General features: G+C 31.9%; 1 protein-coding gene across 1 annotated transcript; it reads left to right on the forward strand.

Moving 5' to 3' along the window:
- Positions 1–1487: 1487 nt before the first annotated feature.
- Positions 1488–7805, forward strand: LOC120346329 (uncharacterized). Its single transcript, XM_039416039.2, has 7 exons — positions 1488–1811; positions 2235–2317; positions 5128–5279; positions 5556–5732; positions 5960–6093; positions 6416–6525; positions 7066–7805. The coding sequence occupies exons 1-7, from the start codon at positions 1528–1530 to the stop codon at positions 7347–7349; spliced, it is 1224 nt and encodes a 407-aa protein (XP_039271973.2). The 5' UTR covers positions 1488–1527; the 3' UTR covers positions 7350–7805.
- Positions 7806–14686: the final 6881 nt, after the last annotated feature.

Below are 14686 nucleotides of genomic sequence, written 5' to 3' on the forward strand. Positions count from 1 at the left end.
TTATATAACCCAGTCAAATCAGAAGCATAAATTTGAATATTTCCAGTCTAGACAATAATTTTCACTTTCGACCTTTTAAGCAGTCATGAACTAACTATCGGAGAAAACGCAATTGTTTCCACCCCACAGGCCATGTTATTTTATGTCTGTTTTGTTGAGTTTTTATTATTCCACTGTGCGTGAGTGCTCCATCAGGATTAAATGATTGCCCGCCGAGACATGATAGTTCGTGACTCGACGGAATCTACTCCAATTTCCGATATCATTTTCGACAAAAATAGATTTGATATTTTACAACTTTTTAAAGAAATACTTCCGAAACTTAGAAACGGTTTGGCCTGGTAGAGTTGAAGACTTGCCATGATACGCCATTCATAATTTTTGTCACAATTCATGTTTATATTTTATATTTCATTTCTGCATATCGTCAACAGTGTAACAAGAAATAATGAGTAATAACTAATTGCGATTCTAATTCAATTGCATTTTATTAAAATTACTATTGCTTTCTGATCTGTAAATGAAGCCAAAACTGTTTGGATGAATAGTATTCAAAAATTTAATATAGTAGGCTGAATGTTTACAATTCAAAGAAAAAGAAATTTTACAACAATGTAAAAAATTAAGTTAACGATTATAAGCGCGAGCAAATTTATTAGTATTTAGCGGGTAATAAGTGCTATATTACTGAAACAAGTATAAATGGCAAAAATGAAAGAAGGTGTGATATGACAATGGTTTTAAACATTATCTTTATTCAAAGTTAGTATCATATTCGTCAACGACATATTATGTAATGTTTTATTAAAGAAGGGAAATGATGCTCATACGATAGGTCAAAACGCATGTTATGTGGCCATTAAATCAAGATGGAAAATTTGAGTCAGAATTTTGTATTTGACCTTTTTTAGAGTTATTCTTTTAAAAACGTGACCTAGCAATAATCATAAATATATAAAATGCTTCATTTTATTTCTGATACCGATATTTCGTTGCGTGACATCATGCGTAATTGTCATGCAGAAAGGTTGACGCATAGTCGTCCCACGCGATAGGCAATATAAATGGCGCGAAAAAAGCTTGAGACTCAATCTTTTGCATTCAGGTTTAGTTGCGAGATATCTATAACGATATCTTGCCCTTGGGCTACACCATAGGCAGAGTGGCTGATGCCGTTTACGGCATATAAGCGGCGTCAGTCGCATTCAACAATTATTCGGGAGACGTATATCCACCGGAAAAGTTACCTATTACTTTTTCGTCAAATCGATGTCCTCAATTAGATATCGATTTTGGTTTTTACAACTAATTTTATTTTTTTTTTGCCTTGTCGTAACATCGTCTTTATCGAGCCATATTTATATATGTTTCGCGTAGCATTTTCGTATCAATAGCTTTCGCTGATAATCGAATAGCAGGTAAGGCTGATGGAATTTGCTGAAAATTCATATACTTTATTCAATCACTTCTCACATTTCTATAACCAGATTACACCTAAAATAGTAGAAATACAAAAGTCGAATAAAAATGAAGATGAACATCTTATTCGCCTCTTTGGCTTTATTGCTGCCATTCGTGTGTCACGTCGCGATGGCAGAAATTAGCCTCAATCAACTCGTCGACCAGATACCGAATGAGGTATCAGAAAACGATCCGACGAACATCGAGGGAGGAAATGAAGAACTTAACGAACTCAATGAAGAACTTGGAGAGGAAGAATGGGAAAATGAAGATGGTGCTCTGAGTACCGAAGAAGGAATAGAAAAACAGGAGGAAGAAGTTAACAAACTGATGGGAGATGTTCCAGCACAGTAAGTAAAAGACATTTTTCAATTTTAATTTGGTCTGAAAAATTTAGAAAAAAATTTAGGACATACTTAATTTACGATATTTTTCATATTTTTATTTCATTTCTAATATGCATTTTAGTTGCGATCTTATGGTTATTTTAATTTTAAACCAGGATTTTAACAAATTTTGCTTTACATCGTTTTAACCTAATTTATTTTTATAATTTTAATTTTTTACGAAAATGCCACAAAACCTCATACCTGTGTTGTTGGCTACGCCCTAACACGAAATTTTTTTTCAGTTTGGATGTCTAAGCAAATACTAAGTCATTTTATACCTTAGTTTACCAGTGATGATATATTTTTAAATATAGCTTACACGGGCGTTGATCAAAAACACACTCCGTCATACCACTTTAATCAATAATTAATAAATAATCTCAGGTGGACAATAGAACTTCCAGCAACAACTGTGAAAAAATCGGTCCCGAAACCCGGAAAAGTGTTGAAAGCTATCAAATTGCCAAGTAAGATATTTTCATTCACATTGCTATTTGATATCTACAAAGTTATTACTATTTATTTTTTGTAATAATATTTTTTTTTTATATATCTTTTCAATAATTTGCATATAACTTATAAAGTTTTCCATATCCTGTTTAACTATTCAGTCGCAAAATAAAATTTGTTGACTAATTCTTTACAAACGGAAATTCTATAATATATTACACATAGCAAATTTTTTCTTGCTGAAATAATTTCACCTCGAATCTTTTGCTTGATTTTATGACTTTATCAATGCTCAACTAGACAAAAAATCATTTACAATTTGACACTAAAGCTTTTATTAGGCTCAGAGTCTGCTTTGTAAATATAAGTTTAAAATTAATATTCCCTTTTTTTTATTGACAAATCGCATCAGGAAATTATGAGTAAATTGTTTCTGAATACATATGCGCATCACTAAAAGCACCGGTTTGTCACGTCCATTGCAAAACGATTTAGACCATAGAATTCACAAACATATTTAATCATTGAATTGACTAAGATCAGAACGAAAATATTTTTCATATTTATGACTAATAGCAATCGCGTCCCGGTACCGGAAATATTTTGTATTCAGCATTTTGAAATACTCGTTTAACGTGCAACCTTGTGACTGACTTGCGGTTTTTAAAAACGATAACAGAATTAAAAAGCAACTGACACGAGTGAGAACTAGAACAATAAATTTTGTGAATGACTGTGAAACACATAGTGAATTCACTATGCATTTCTGAAAAAAAAGTTTATTTTTCCTTACTGATGCCGTAAATAATCAAATTGGAAATTGATGGATCTTTTCCTACCATAAGAGAAAAGTAAATATATTTTTTAATTGTTTCATTCGACATTTAAAATATTGAAGTAATGTCCATGTTTTTGTTTTTATAAGCAACCGCAAATTTATGTCATTTCCGCGTCGACAAGATAATATACTTCCTGAATTGACTTTATCACTGGACGTGATCGCGTAGCAATGAATTCCTTATGATTATATTAGACCGCGCGGAGGTCATGGTGATTCATTATTATCGTTGATCAGCGGAACGGTTCATATTTATAGAAAACATTTGTTATTTGATTTACTAAACTGAGTTCTCATTTAGCAAACATTGCCTGTCTCAGTCACACGGATGCGATTTGATCATATCATTTCATCATAACAAAACTTGAATTTCATGGCAAATAGGAATTTTACGAACAGCATATGTTGTCTCACCTTTATATTTAACATAATATCGCAAAAATACGCTCAGGTCATGTCTGCATGCGGCGGATGTTGTCCAATAACTGCCAAGAATGTTCTGAATTTTAAATTTCATGACATTTTCTGATTCTTGACTTTGGTGTTACCTAGAATCTGTCAAGGTCATAGTGCTGACATTTTTGTTTGCCAACTTCTTGCTCTAATTCGTAAACATATGAAAAAAAAAATATTGAATGTTTTTCGTGCCCTGTTTATGCAAAGTAATAGTTTTGCACAAATATTATAAATTTTAAACTTCTGGCTTGAATGTGAGTTTTTAAAGCATTTCTGTGTCATACGAGTTCATTCCAACTTAGTAAATATGAAAGAGTCCATTATTTCGTTTTTTGTTATATCAAAAAGACATTACAGAAGAAATAATTCAACTTGAAATATAGACAAAAATGATAACTAAACCAAAATCAACTTATGTTATTAAAATTTGATTTTGTTTCGTTGATTCTTTTTAACTTTCATTTATATAACACGATAGGATTAAATCATCCAAAATACACGTGAATTATTTGTGACAGAAAGTAAAAAATTATACTTATTTCACGGTGATAAGTGGACATATTTTTAATATTTGTAATATGAAATGCCCAAAATTATAGTATTGCAACAAGAACATTATTTTTTTTAAAGGTAATTGCAAGGAAAGGTATGCATTTTTGACAAAACTATAATTTTTCAAGAAAAAGTAAACAAAATCGGTGTTTCGTGACAAGAATGGATTTTCTTGCTTCAAGTTGTTTACCTAATGATCGTAGTTTTCTGATAACGAATCCCAGAAGTAATATTTTATATCACACGACGACTTATCGAGATAAAACACTTCTTAGATAACCACAAAAAATCCGCACTCAGATTAAAATGTCTATCATTATATAGAATAAAAAAATGACAATTTTCAGTGACAGGATGACGAGTTAACTGGCACAATTTGGCACAAATCGCCGTCATACCTTAGTATAATCATGATTTAATCTTCGAAAAAATTAGATAATTCTGACGAATAGAAGCACTACTTAATTCTAAGATCTTATAGTAAATTACACAGTAGAAGTGCGCATTCTAAACTTAATACGCGGTGTTTTATGCGATATCGGCACATAGATAAACTTCAAAACATTTATATACAATTGACTGAAAATTTGGGCGTAAAAGTAGTATACTGAACATTGCTATAAAAAAATATATCATACAATACATTTAGCCATCACATCATTTATAAGTTCCAATTTTAACATCAAATTATATTTGCGATTGAATCCTAAAATATCTACTCATAACTCGCGGAAATTAGTAATAATTTACTAATAATTTTAAACTTTGACGCTCAATTTTTCTGAAATGTCTAAAAATTACGACAACGTTTCCTAAAAATTCAAAATATATATATTTACTGAAAAGTCCTTACTCTTTGTTCTACTACATTTAAAGTCCATTTTACCACACTTTTAAATAATTTATCAATTAACAGGTTAGTTCGTTTTATTTAAGATAACCTTCATAGTAGATAATGAATATTTACAATTCTAATTTCAGAGGCTTTCAAGAACACAATTTTAATTGCTCACAATCGTGCAAGAATGACGACAAAGCCATCTGCAAGCAATATGAGGAAAATGACATGGGATGTTTCACTCGAAAAACTTGCTACTCGTTACACAAGAAAATGTATTTACGAACATAATCCGGTTAGTTGTAAACACATCCTCTTAAAATTATTGGACACAAATTATAACAACTTCAAAAATTTGTGTGATGGAGTCATCAAAATTAGGCGAGGTTCCGTACTTTGGCGGTTAGACTATACCGATGCTGTGAAAGATATGATACTACTTCGTTTTGGATTTCGTGTCCATATATTTGAGCATTGATCTCTTGTCCTCATGAGTACAATTTACCAATCACTGGTGACGTATGAATCGTAAATGTCATCGACAATAACATCATTATTACATTGTTCACAGAACCCAAAGAACAAACGTTTCAATTACGTCGGAGAAAATTTATTTATTTCAATGGGATTACCTTATAATAGAAAATTACTCGATCACGCCGTCAGAGCTTGGGATGGAGAAAAAACAGTCTATGATTATGACACCATGGGATGCGAACCAGGAAAGATGTGTGGACATTATACACAGGTAAATGAAAGTTATCGAAATATGGATATTTATAAACGCTCATGCGTCAATTGTACATTCATAATTAGAAGACATTTAGCTACAATTTGGTAAAATCGTGTGAGTATATTGAAACAAAGAGTCCGACTCAAGTGTTTCGATTAGTATTTCCACTTGAAGCGCCAATTAAAATATAACTAACTGTCACGAACAGAAGTGTGAAATGTCATTTCATCTTATCTTTTTAGGTTGTCTGGGCTGAATCATTCAAAGTCGGCTGCGGTGTGACAATGTGCGGCAACATCAATGTACGCGGAAGGATCTGGAAAAATGCCATCTTATTCGGCTGCAATTATGGACCTGGTGGAAATTTCCGCGGAGAGTAAGTACCTTTTGATGCATAAAAATAGTTCAATTTTTAAATAAAATTGTAAATATTTATTTGCATAATGTACAAATAAATGTAGTCTATCAATTAAATTACTTCAAAAACTGTTTATGTTTTACGAAAAATCGAGTTTATTTTATAGAAATCGACGACGGGTCTCGCACGACTGCGAGTTATTTTTAAGCCATCTTGCCCATGTTCATCAGAAAAAGTTGTTATTAAAAAAGTACTGCTATACGTCTGTGTAGTAATACTGGCGTCTATTGTATATCATTCACAAGGCATAATATTTATACGTAAATCTTTTTCTTTCAAGAAAACCATTCGTGTCTGGACCTCGATGCTCCAAGTGCGACGGTCGGGATAAATGCAAAGCTAAATTGTGCGCAAACAATATCAGAGATCGCTTGTACTTCAACCCTAAAAGTAAGTGTCGTTCGTAAACATATATATATATACTATATGCTATTTGAATACTATCTAATTAAAAGATAATGGCGACGAGAACAGAGGGAAACCAACATAAATTCTGAAGTGTTTCTATATGAATATATCTACTACTATCTTCTACAATTATTTCTCATGACAATATTTAATTCCAAAATCGTTTTTTACTATTGATCAATTTAAAAACGAAAATATCGGTCAAAGACCGAAGACTTATCGATCAAAGGTTAGGGGATCCCCCAAAACAGCGCTCTTACTCCACAGTGACACCTTGTGTCCCATCACTAATTAATTATTAACTCGCTAATTATACGACATAATTCGCCAAAAATCAATAGGCTTCTGGTCCGAGATAAGATGAATGCACATGCAAAATCTCGCTTTCGTGAGATATCGCGTGCATCTAACAGACAAACAGACATACAGACAGACAAATACCTATCAACATACTTACCGAATTGAATCGATAAGTAACAACTTATTTGACTAAATCTAACTACCCCAATTTTTTAATTGCAGTGGCCAAGTGGACCAATTGGTCCAAATGGAGTACTTGCACAAAGACATGTGGAATGGGAAACCAGAGACGCACCAGATTTTGCACCACATACGTACCCACAGATTGCGGCGGTTATGGAAGCGAAGTAAAATTCTGCATGAATAAACCATGCAAGAGTGAGAGCAATGGCCTTTTCAAATACGAGTTAGTTCTTGGGGACAACGATAATTTTCTCCCGGACAGTCTAAAAAATCTTTTTTCCAAAGAAGCCATGAAATCGATGTTTTTAAAATCTTCTAAATAAGGATGTCGAATTTGTTGTAGCGTCCATTTCCATTTCTTCGTTAGGGTTTATCATTTTTGCGTGCATAATCCAGAAAGAGCAGTAATGGCGCTTACAAAGCAATGTTCCATTTCCATCGCATGCTTAGAGATAATAAACCTGACTGGTTCGGGAAAATCCTTTCAATTGGACATTTCAGGATTTACAACTACAAATGTGACGACCACAGCTTGACTTACTTTCTGGTTAATAATGTGGAATTGAATGTAATTTGTTGCTTTTTTATTATATATATTGTCGGAATTCGGAATGTAAGATTTTTTTTTATTGTACGCAGGATATAGGAATGTGTATCGTGCAGGAATATTTATATTTTCATTTATTTCTTTTACAAAAGATAAGCTACGATTCTTCCATCTATTATACTTATTATTTCAATCTGTTTCAACTTTCATAATAAAACGCAATAATCCTCATCACACGTGTTTTTATTGCAAATTATAAATAGCGAGAAGAAGTTAGAATGGTTTAGAAAACTTTGCCATAAAGTCAGAATGCTGAGGTTCGCGTAGGCTTCATGCACAATTTAATTGTAACGAATTTTGAAAAAATATTAGTTGATTGAAACAATTTCAAAAGGCAATAACAGGACGTTTCTCTCAATCTCGCCAATTATTGATTGAAGCTCATATTTTTGGAGTTCAACTTCGTTTGCTTTTCACAGTGTTTGAGGGAATGTGTAAAAACATTCATTTTGCAACGTTTGGACACATTAACCGGGCAACTTACTTGAATTAAAAAAAAATTCTATCTTGCCAATTGTGTATCGTATCTGAAATATATTGAACTCTGCTTGACTCTACTCAAAGCATGAAGGACACTCCGAAAAACATTCATTGCTCAAAGGTAGATTTTAAAATATAATTGGATAAATTTAAAGGTACTTCCGAAGTATGTGGACCAAGATGGTTGACACCGGAACGTAGTATGTATACCAGGCTAGGGTTAGGCCATAATTTCATTTCAATTTCCTCATTTCAGTTATATTACGAGTTTGGGGACTAGCCAAGTGACTCCATAGTATTTGTACCTGGAATTATGGCATAACCCTAACCTGTTACACATACTATGTTCCGGTGACCACCATCTTGGTTCACATACTTCGGGAGTACCCAATTGAGTTTCAAAATATACTGGCTACATTTACGTTTATTTTAGGAAGTTTGCTTCCAACATTACAATTTTGTGCGTTATAGTCCATTAAAAAGAAAGAAACTATTGAGGTACCAAATGCTATACATTTAGTTCGTTATAGGGCAGGGATGGCGAACCACTGACCCGCGGATCACAAAGTGATCCATTGCGTTTAATTGGTGACCCACCAAGGCACGAATAAAATAAAATAAATGCTAACATATCAGTGATAATAATTGATAAAACCGGCCTTAAATTAATCTAACAATAAATAAACTAATACAATGTACCGTCAGTTGGGCAGTCACGGCTGCTTATATTCAAATTGTCAACTTCGGGTATATGGTACTTTTCAAAACCCCTAATCTCTGCACCGCTGTGTACCGTTATTCAGCGATTGGCATGACACCGTTTATGACATAACAATTCAATTGATGTTCATTTCTCCGTAACGTCTTGTCTCTTTCGGAAGTGCATCTGCAGACTGTTTTAGGGTTTATACGAGAAGATCTTTGCATTTTATTAGTTTCTTGCCTACAATGCCGTTGGGAAAACAAAATCTTTCAGACTTGAAATAAAAATCTATAAATCTGAAGTAACAACGGGGCAGTGTAAAAGTGCCCTAATGTGGTTGAAAGCTGATCGAAAAAATCTAACACTTTAGAGTGGAATTCCCTTCAAACTCTTTGGAACCGTAAAATAATTTGCTGCATCATCCCAAACGTAATTCGCATGAGAGTGTTCGTACTCTAATTTCATAAAATCGAGTGCCATGAAAAGTCCCTGATAAAAGTGCTGCATAAGTAAAGCCCAAAACTACACCAACAGAAGCTTATAAAATTTGTTTCATAAGTTTTTTATAGATACAAACACTGGTTAAATATTTGTGACCCACTCACTTCTGTTCTGCGATAAAAATATAATTTTTGACCCATTCATTGAAAAAGGTTCGGCATCTCTGGTATAGGGGGTAGTAAAAACTCTGTATCGGCATGGCAAGATTAAAACATTCGAGACAAGTGGAAAACAGGTGGGACAAGACACCTTTGAACCACCCGTAAAACTATATACCTATTTGATGGTTTATATGATGACGTGAGGAGGTATAACTAGAAAAGCCAAATCAAATGCAATTTAATCTATATTTATGACTCGTGATAATGTAGGACGAAAAGCATTTCACAAATTATTATCTCTTTCGTTGTTTATTACCAATTCAGACTATATCAGCCATAAAAACAAGTTAATTGGATTAAAAGTTACTTTAAAAAATTCGGTTGAATTCAGATAAAAACACAATTGGGCATTTCAGAGAAATCCAAGAAAACCAAAAAACACAACAATGCTCGTTAAAATCTGTCATGTGAGTTTATCTGCTACATTTAACAAGACAGAGGTTAAAATCTGGTGGTAGTGTTTGAGTTGTGTAATGTTTAAAATTCTAAATCTGGTTCCAAGAATTAATTGTGAGACTAATATATACTAAATAGATTTTTATGAAAAAATAACGTTATGTTATTCATGTCGATATTGATATAAAAATAGGTTGTATATAGTAGTGGTTTAATACTGTTGTTGTTTGGACATGTTAATCGGAAATACGAAACCACAGGAATTAATATCAAATTATAGAAGTAAATATAATAAACATTTCGGGAAGGTAATTTAAGGAATTACTTAATTAATCGTATAAATCATCTAGGGATTTGAGTGATATAATTCTTGGTTGGTTCACACATTTTAACTTCAGTAGAGTCAATAATATCTGTCATCTACGAGACAATTGAATGTAGATTTATCTTCTATATGTATTACTAAAATGACCTAGATTCAGAAAAAAAAAGTCAATTCCCACTTAATGCAAGAATTTTTTATAATCACAATTTAAATCAAAAGAGCAAATTTTAAACTTTTTTTTAAAACCCTCAATTATAAGTAATCGATTTTTTATGACCGACAAGCTATATTTTGTATGAAATAATTACACAAGTTACTTTAACATTTTTTTGCTAGAAATTGTCTAATGAATATGACTCATTCTAATAAACAGATCATCGGAGATCGTTTCTAAGATATAATTAGTTTACGATGCACATTCGGAATGATTGCATTTTTGATAAGTCAAGGTGCCACGTCACATTGATCGTTTACCGATTTTTGTTTGTTTTCTTCTTTGTTTATCTATTGCCAGAGGGGGAGTCAAAACCCGCAAATATGTTTCGAAGTAGTTAAACGGAACCTAACTCTAAACGCCCAGAGCGTATTATAAACTAAATTATAAAACATCTATAGATGTAAATAGAATCTTATACATTAGGTAATGGTTCTTCTTCCATTTTCCAGCAAACTACCGCCATTAAAGATTGCGATCTTTCCTCAAAATGGCAATGAGTTATCAACCATAATGAGAGAGCTATACGCGCGTTTGCAGCAAATTATAACACCCATTGTGAGATTGTATCGGATAATAAATGCATTTCATTCCACATTGCGTAAAAGCGGAAGATAATAAAACAAACTAAAATGAATCGGAATTCATTCAGAGTTATCACGCACCTCGCGAATGACAACCTTTGCACGAACAAAAGAAGATGATAATGCAAAATTCTTCGAGCATAATCTGATCAGTCTCTTATCTTTGAAGGATCTGCAAAGTGATATATCAAAATATATCAATTCTTTTTTCCCTAATTTTTGAAACCAAAAGCTACAAATAACTTTTCTTTTTAATATTACACAAAAGCTATTAAACATTTGTTATCGTAAAGTGAGTTTTGATACAAGGTGTTATATTGTATCTCAGAAACGCGAGGTAATCTGGTGAAAAAGTGTTAAAAATATTTCAAATATTTGATAAACTCAGTTAAAATAAAGTTTGAAAACACAAATCAATTATGGGTTTATGATATCAAGTTTTGGCTTTATTTATCAAGTGACTTCGGTTTTCATGAATGAAATTAATACGAGACAGCCATTCTCTATCTACCTCTATTACCGGTATATGCCCACTAGCGTTGATTATCTTATATGTTCTTATGAAACAGGTTTGAAAAATGTCATTAAAACATTTAGGGTATAACAAAAATTTTATTTTTGTTTATGCCTTAAACATTATTTACACATATGGACGCAGATAAGAAGATGCCGATAGGATTCGTTACCGATAAACTGAATCGCTATTCAACTGTGGTTCAATGGTAATATCCATCAATCATTACACAGTTGCGATTACAAGTGAACCATCGGTGTTTTGTGGACAACCAGCCAAAGTAATGGATTCTGGGATAATATCAACAAATAATTATATATATATAATATCAAAAAGACTATATGATCAACGTTTTAACCTAATAACTATGCGATCATTTCACCCATAACCGATACCAAAATGCGCCAGCTCTTTTAACATAACTTATGTTAGAAATACGTAGAAACACCGTGTGTTAGGATTAGAGACTTTTCTCATACCACAAATACCGAAAATGAAATAGGTTTAGCGGGATTTACTAACAAACAAGAAGATTATTCCCTAAAAATTAATTTATCGACACAAAATCGTGAATGACATGGACTTTTTTATAGGCAAAGCCATTTTTAAATACTAAATATTTACATTATAAAACCTGAGATGTATTTGGCATAAACAAATACTCAAACCATAGAAGATGATTCAGTTTCAGAATCTCTAGAATGAATCAATGTTAATCATGACTTTAAAAAGAGTGTAAAGTATATGCAATTATACATTCGCAACAGCTGGGGATTAAATACTTTTATCATTGGTCATGGGATGCACACACTGGGTTCGTTTTAGAGGATTATAGTTCTTGTTGGGTTTGAGGATTGCATTGTAGAAAAATCGCCTGGATAAATCAAATTTAAATTTATAGTGTTCGGACGCTAGAAAACTGTTACTCCATTTTTATTAGAAATTATTTCACAGTCCTGGAGGACCCGATTCTCCCGACGCCCCAAATTTATCGTGATTGCGCTTACTGCGCCACCACGTGGCACGACAATTGTGTTCACATATTTGAAAATTGGTTTAAATTGATATGTTTGTTATGTATATGTTATGTATATGTATTATTTGGTAGAACTGCAACAATAGAAGTATTTAATTATGCATTTCTTTATTCATCTATCATGAAACTAAACATAAGTAAAGTAAAGTTATGTAAGCAATTAGCCAACCACTTGTTTGGGTGTTCTAATAATATATGTAATGAAATATTAACGAGTAAGTAACGAACCATATATATTTTATAATCTTTCAGTAAATTATTCTTCATGCGAATTACATCTATGGCGTATTAGAATTATCACTCCGGGTTAAGCAATATATATCGAAATTTACCAGGACGATGTTGATTGAGAGTTTTACAATTTACCACTTTGCTTCGCACGTACTATAACTTTTCCATTTTTAACAAATTATCAACCAAATGTGCGATTTTCCAATTTACAAGAGTAGCAAATTGACATTCTGTGTCAAAAAATTTATATATTTACAATGTTTTATCATAAAAATAAGCCATTAATAATAACTCATTAGAGTCAAATATTTCAAGCTATCATTATGACAACATCAGATTATTATTCACAGTTTATTTTGAGAATTTTTGAAGTTCTGTTTATCAACTTATATTTTACTTTTATTTTCTCGGAATTGGTTTTTCAAGAATATTTTGTGTTTCCTCACACTTGTATATCATTTAAGAATGATTATGAATCACTTTCAACAATTTTATAATATAATATCAAAAAAGTCTTTTTTTCACTCAACGTTTAAATTAAAATTTGACTGAAATCACTATTTTTGATTAGTTTACCCATATTTTTTGCTCAAAATAGATTATGTAATATGTCATCACCAATCAAAAATAAATATATATATATATATATATCTGATGTTTGAATGAAATAACTGCCCCATTGCCTCTGCTTTGCGTTATATGAACTGAACTGAAAGGATACTGTAGCAAGAATTAAAGGACTACATTGAGTAGTTCGAAAGTCTGGCATCACAATTTAACAAATTTTATTCTGTAATCTTTCGTCTGACCGAAGTCTGACATTTAAAAAAATTGAACTCGTCAGATTGATATAATAATTTATTTGCTTGTCTGTGAAAGAAACTGTCTTTTATCACGTATAATTACAAAATGCAATTTTGTGAAAGTATAATGAAAGACTTTCGAACCACTTATTAAAACACAACTGAGTTGTCAGGTTGCTTTTATTTTTATTTTACTCAAAATCCCACATTATGTTAAAATGGTAACTGTGACACTTGGGTATTTTGTCAATTATGGTAATAATTAGAGCATCCCTTCATCTCCACCATAATTTATACTGCATGTGGAAGGTCATTATGCCGAGTATTTTTGAACAAATGATTAATAGGACGGTTAAATAAATTTTAGAGTTATAAATGCTAAAAACAAACTTATAAATAAGTATTGAACCGAAGTACTTTTAAAGAATATAGTTTTTTCGTTTGATTCTGAATTATATACGCATATATGTTTTGTTATTTTTTTTTATTAATTTATTAAGCATTCGCATCATGAAACTACTGTTAGTTTTATTTTTTTTTCTAAAGTTAATCAGGCATAATGAAGTAATCAAAATTTCTCATCCAATATCGTGAAGATGTCTTGGATTATTATGTCGTAATGTTATGATTTTGTTCCACATGATCAATATGACAAGTTAAGTTACGCCGTTTTTGTGCCAAGAATATGCGAGACAATCGATTTTCAATTAGGATTTCGTTTCGATTTTCAGTCTGAAATATTAAAACGTGATCAAGAATTAAATAATATCGCAATAAGCCAAGCGCAAGATGTGATTATTTTGAGCAAATCGAGTTTGAACAACATATTCATGATGCTATCGTAAAGACTTTGCCAAATTTCTATATAAAACATTACGTAGTTATATTGACACTTTGGCATGCTATGTTGAAGACAGTTTGACACGCGATTGTGATGGCATACATTTGAAGAAATCTTTATTAAAATTCTTTGATCGGTTAAGTAGCGAGCGTTTCAGGGTCAGCATTTTAAAATTTAGTTGATGATGATTAACATACTGCAGCTTGTTTAGAAAAAAAAATCAAGACCAAGTTAAAATATTCAATGGCGTGGCAATGTGAAGGA

Source organism: Styela clava, chromosome 8 (genome assembly GCF_964204865.1).
Source record: "Styela clava chromosome 8, kaStyClav1.hap1.2, whole genome shotgun sequence".
NCBI lineage: Eukaryota > Metazoa > Chordata > Ascidiacea > Stolidobranchia > Styelidae > Styela > Styela clava.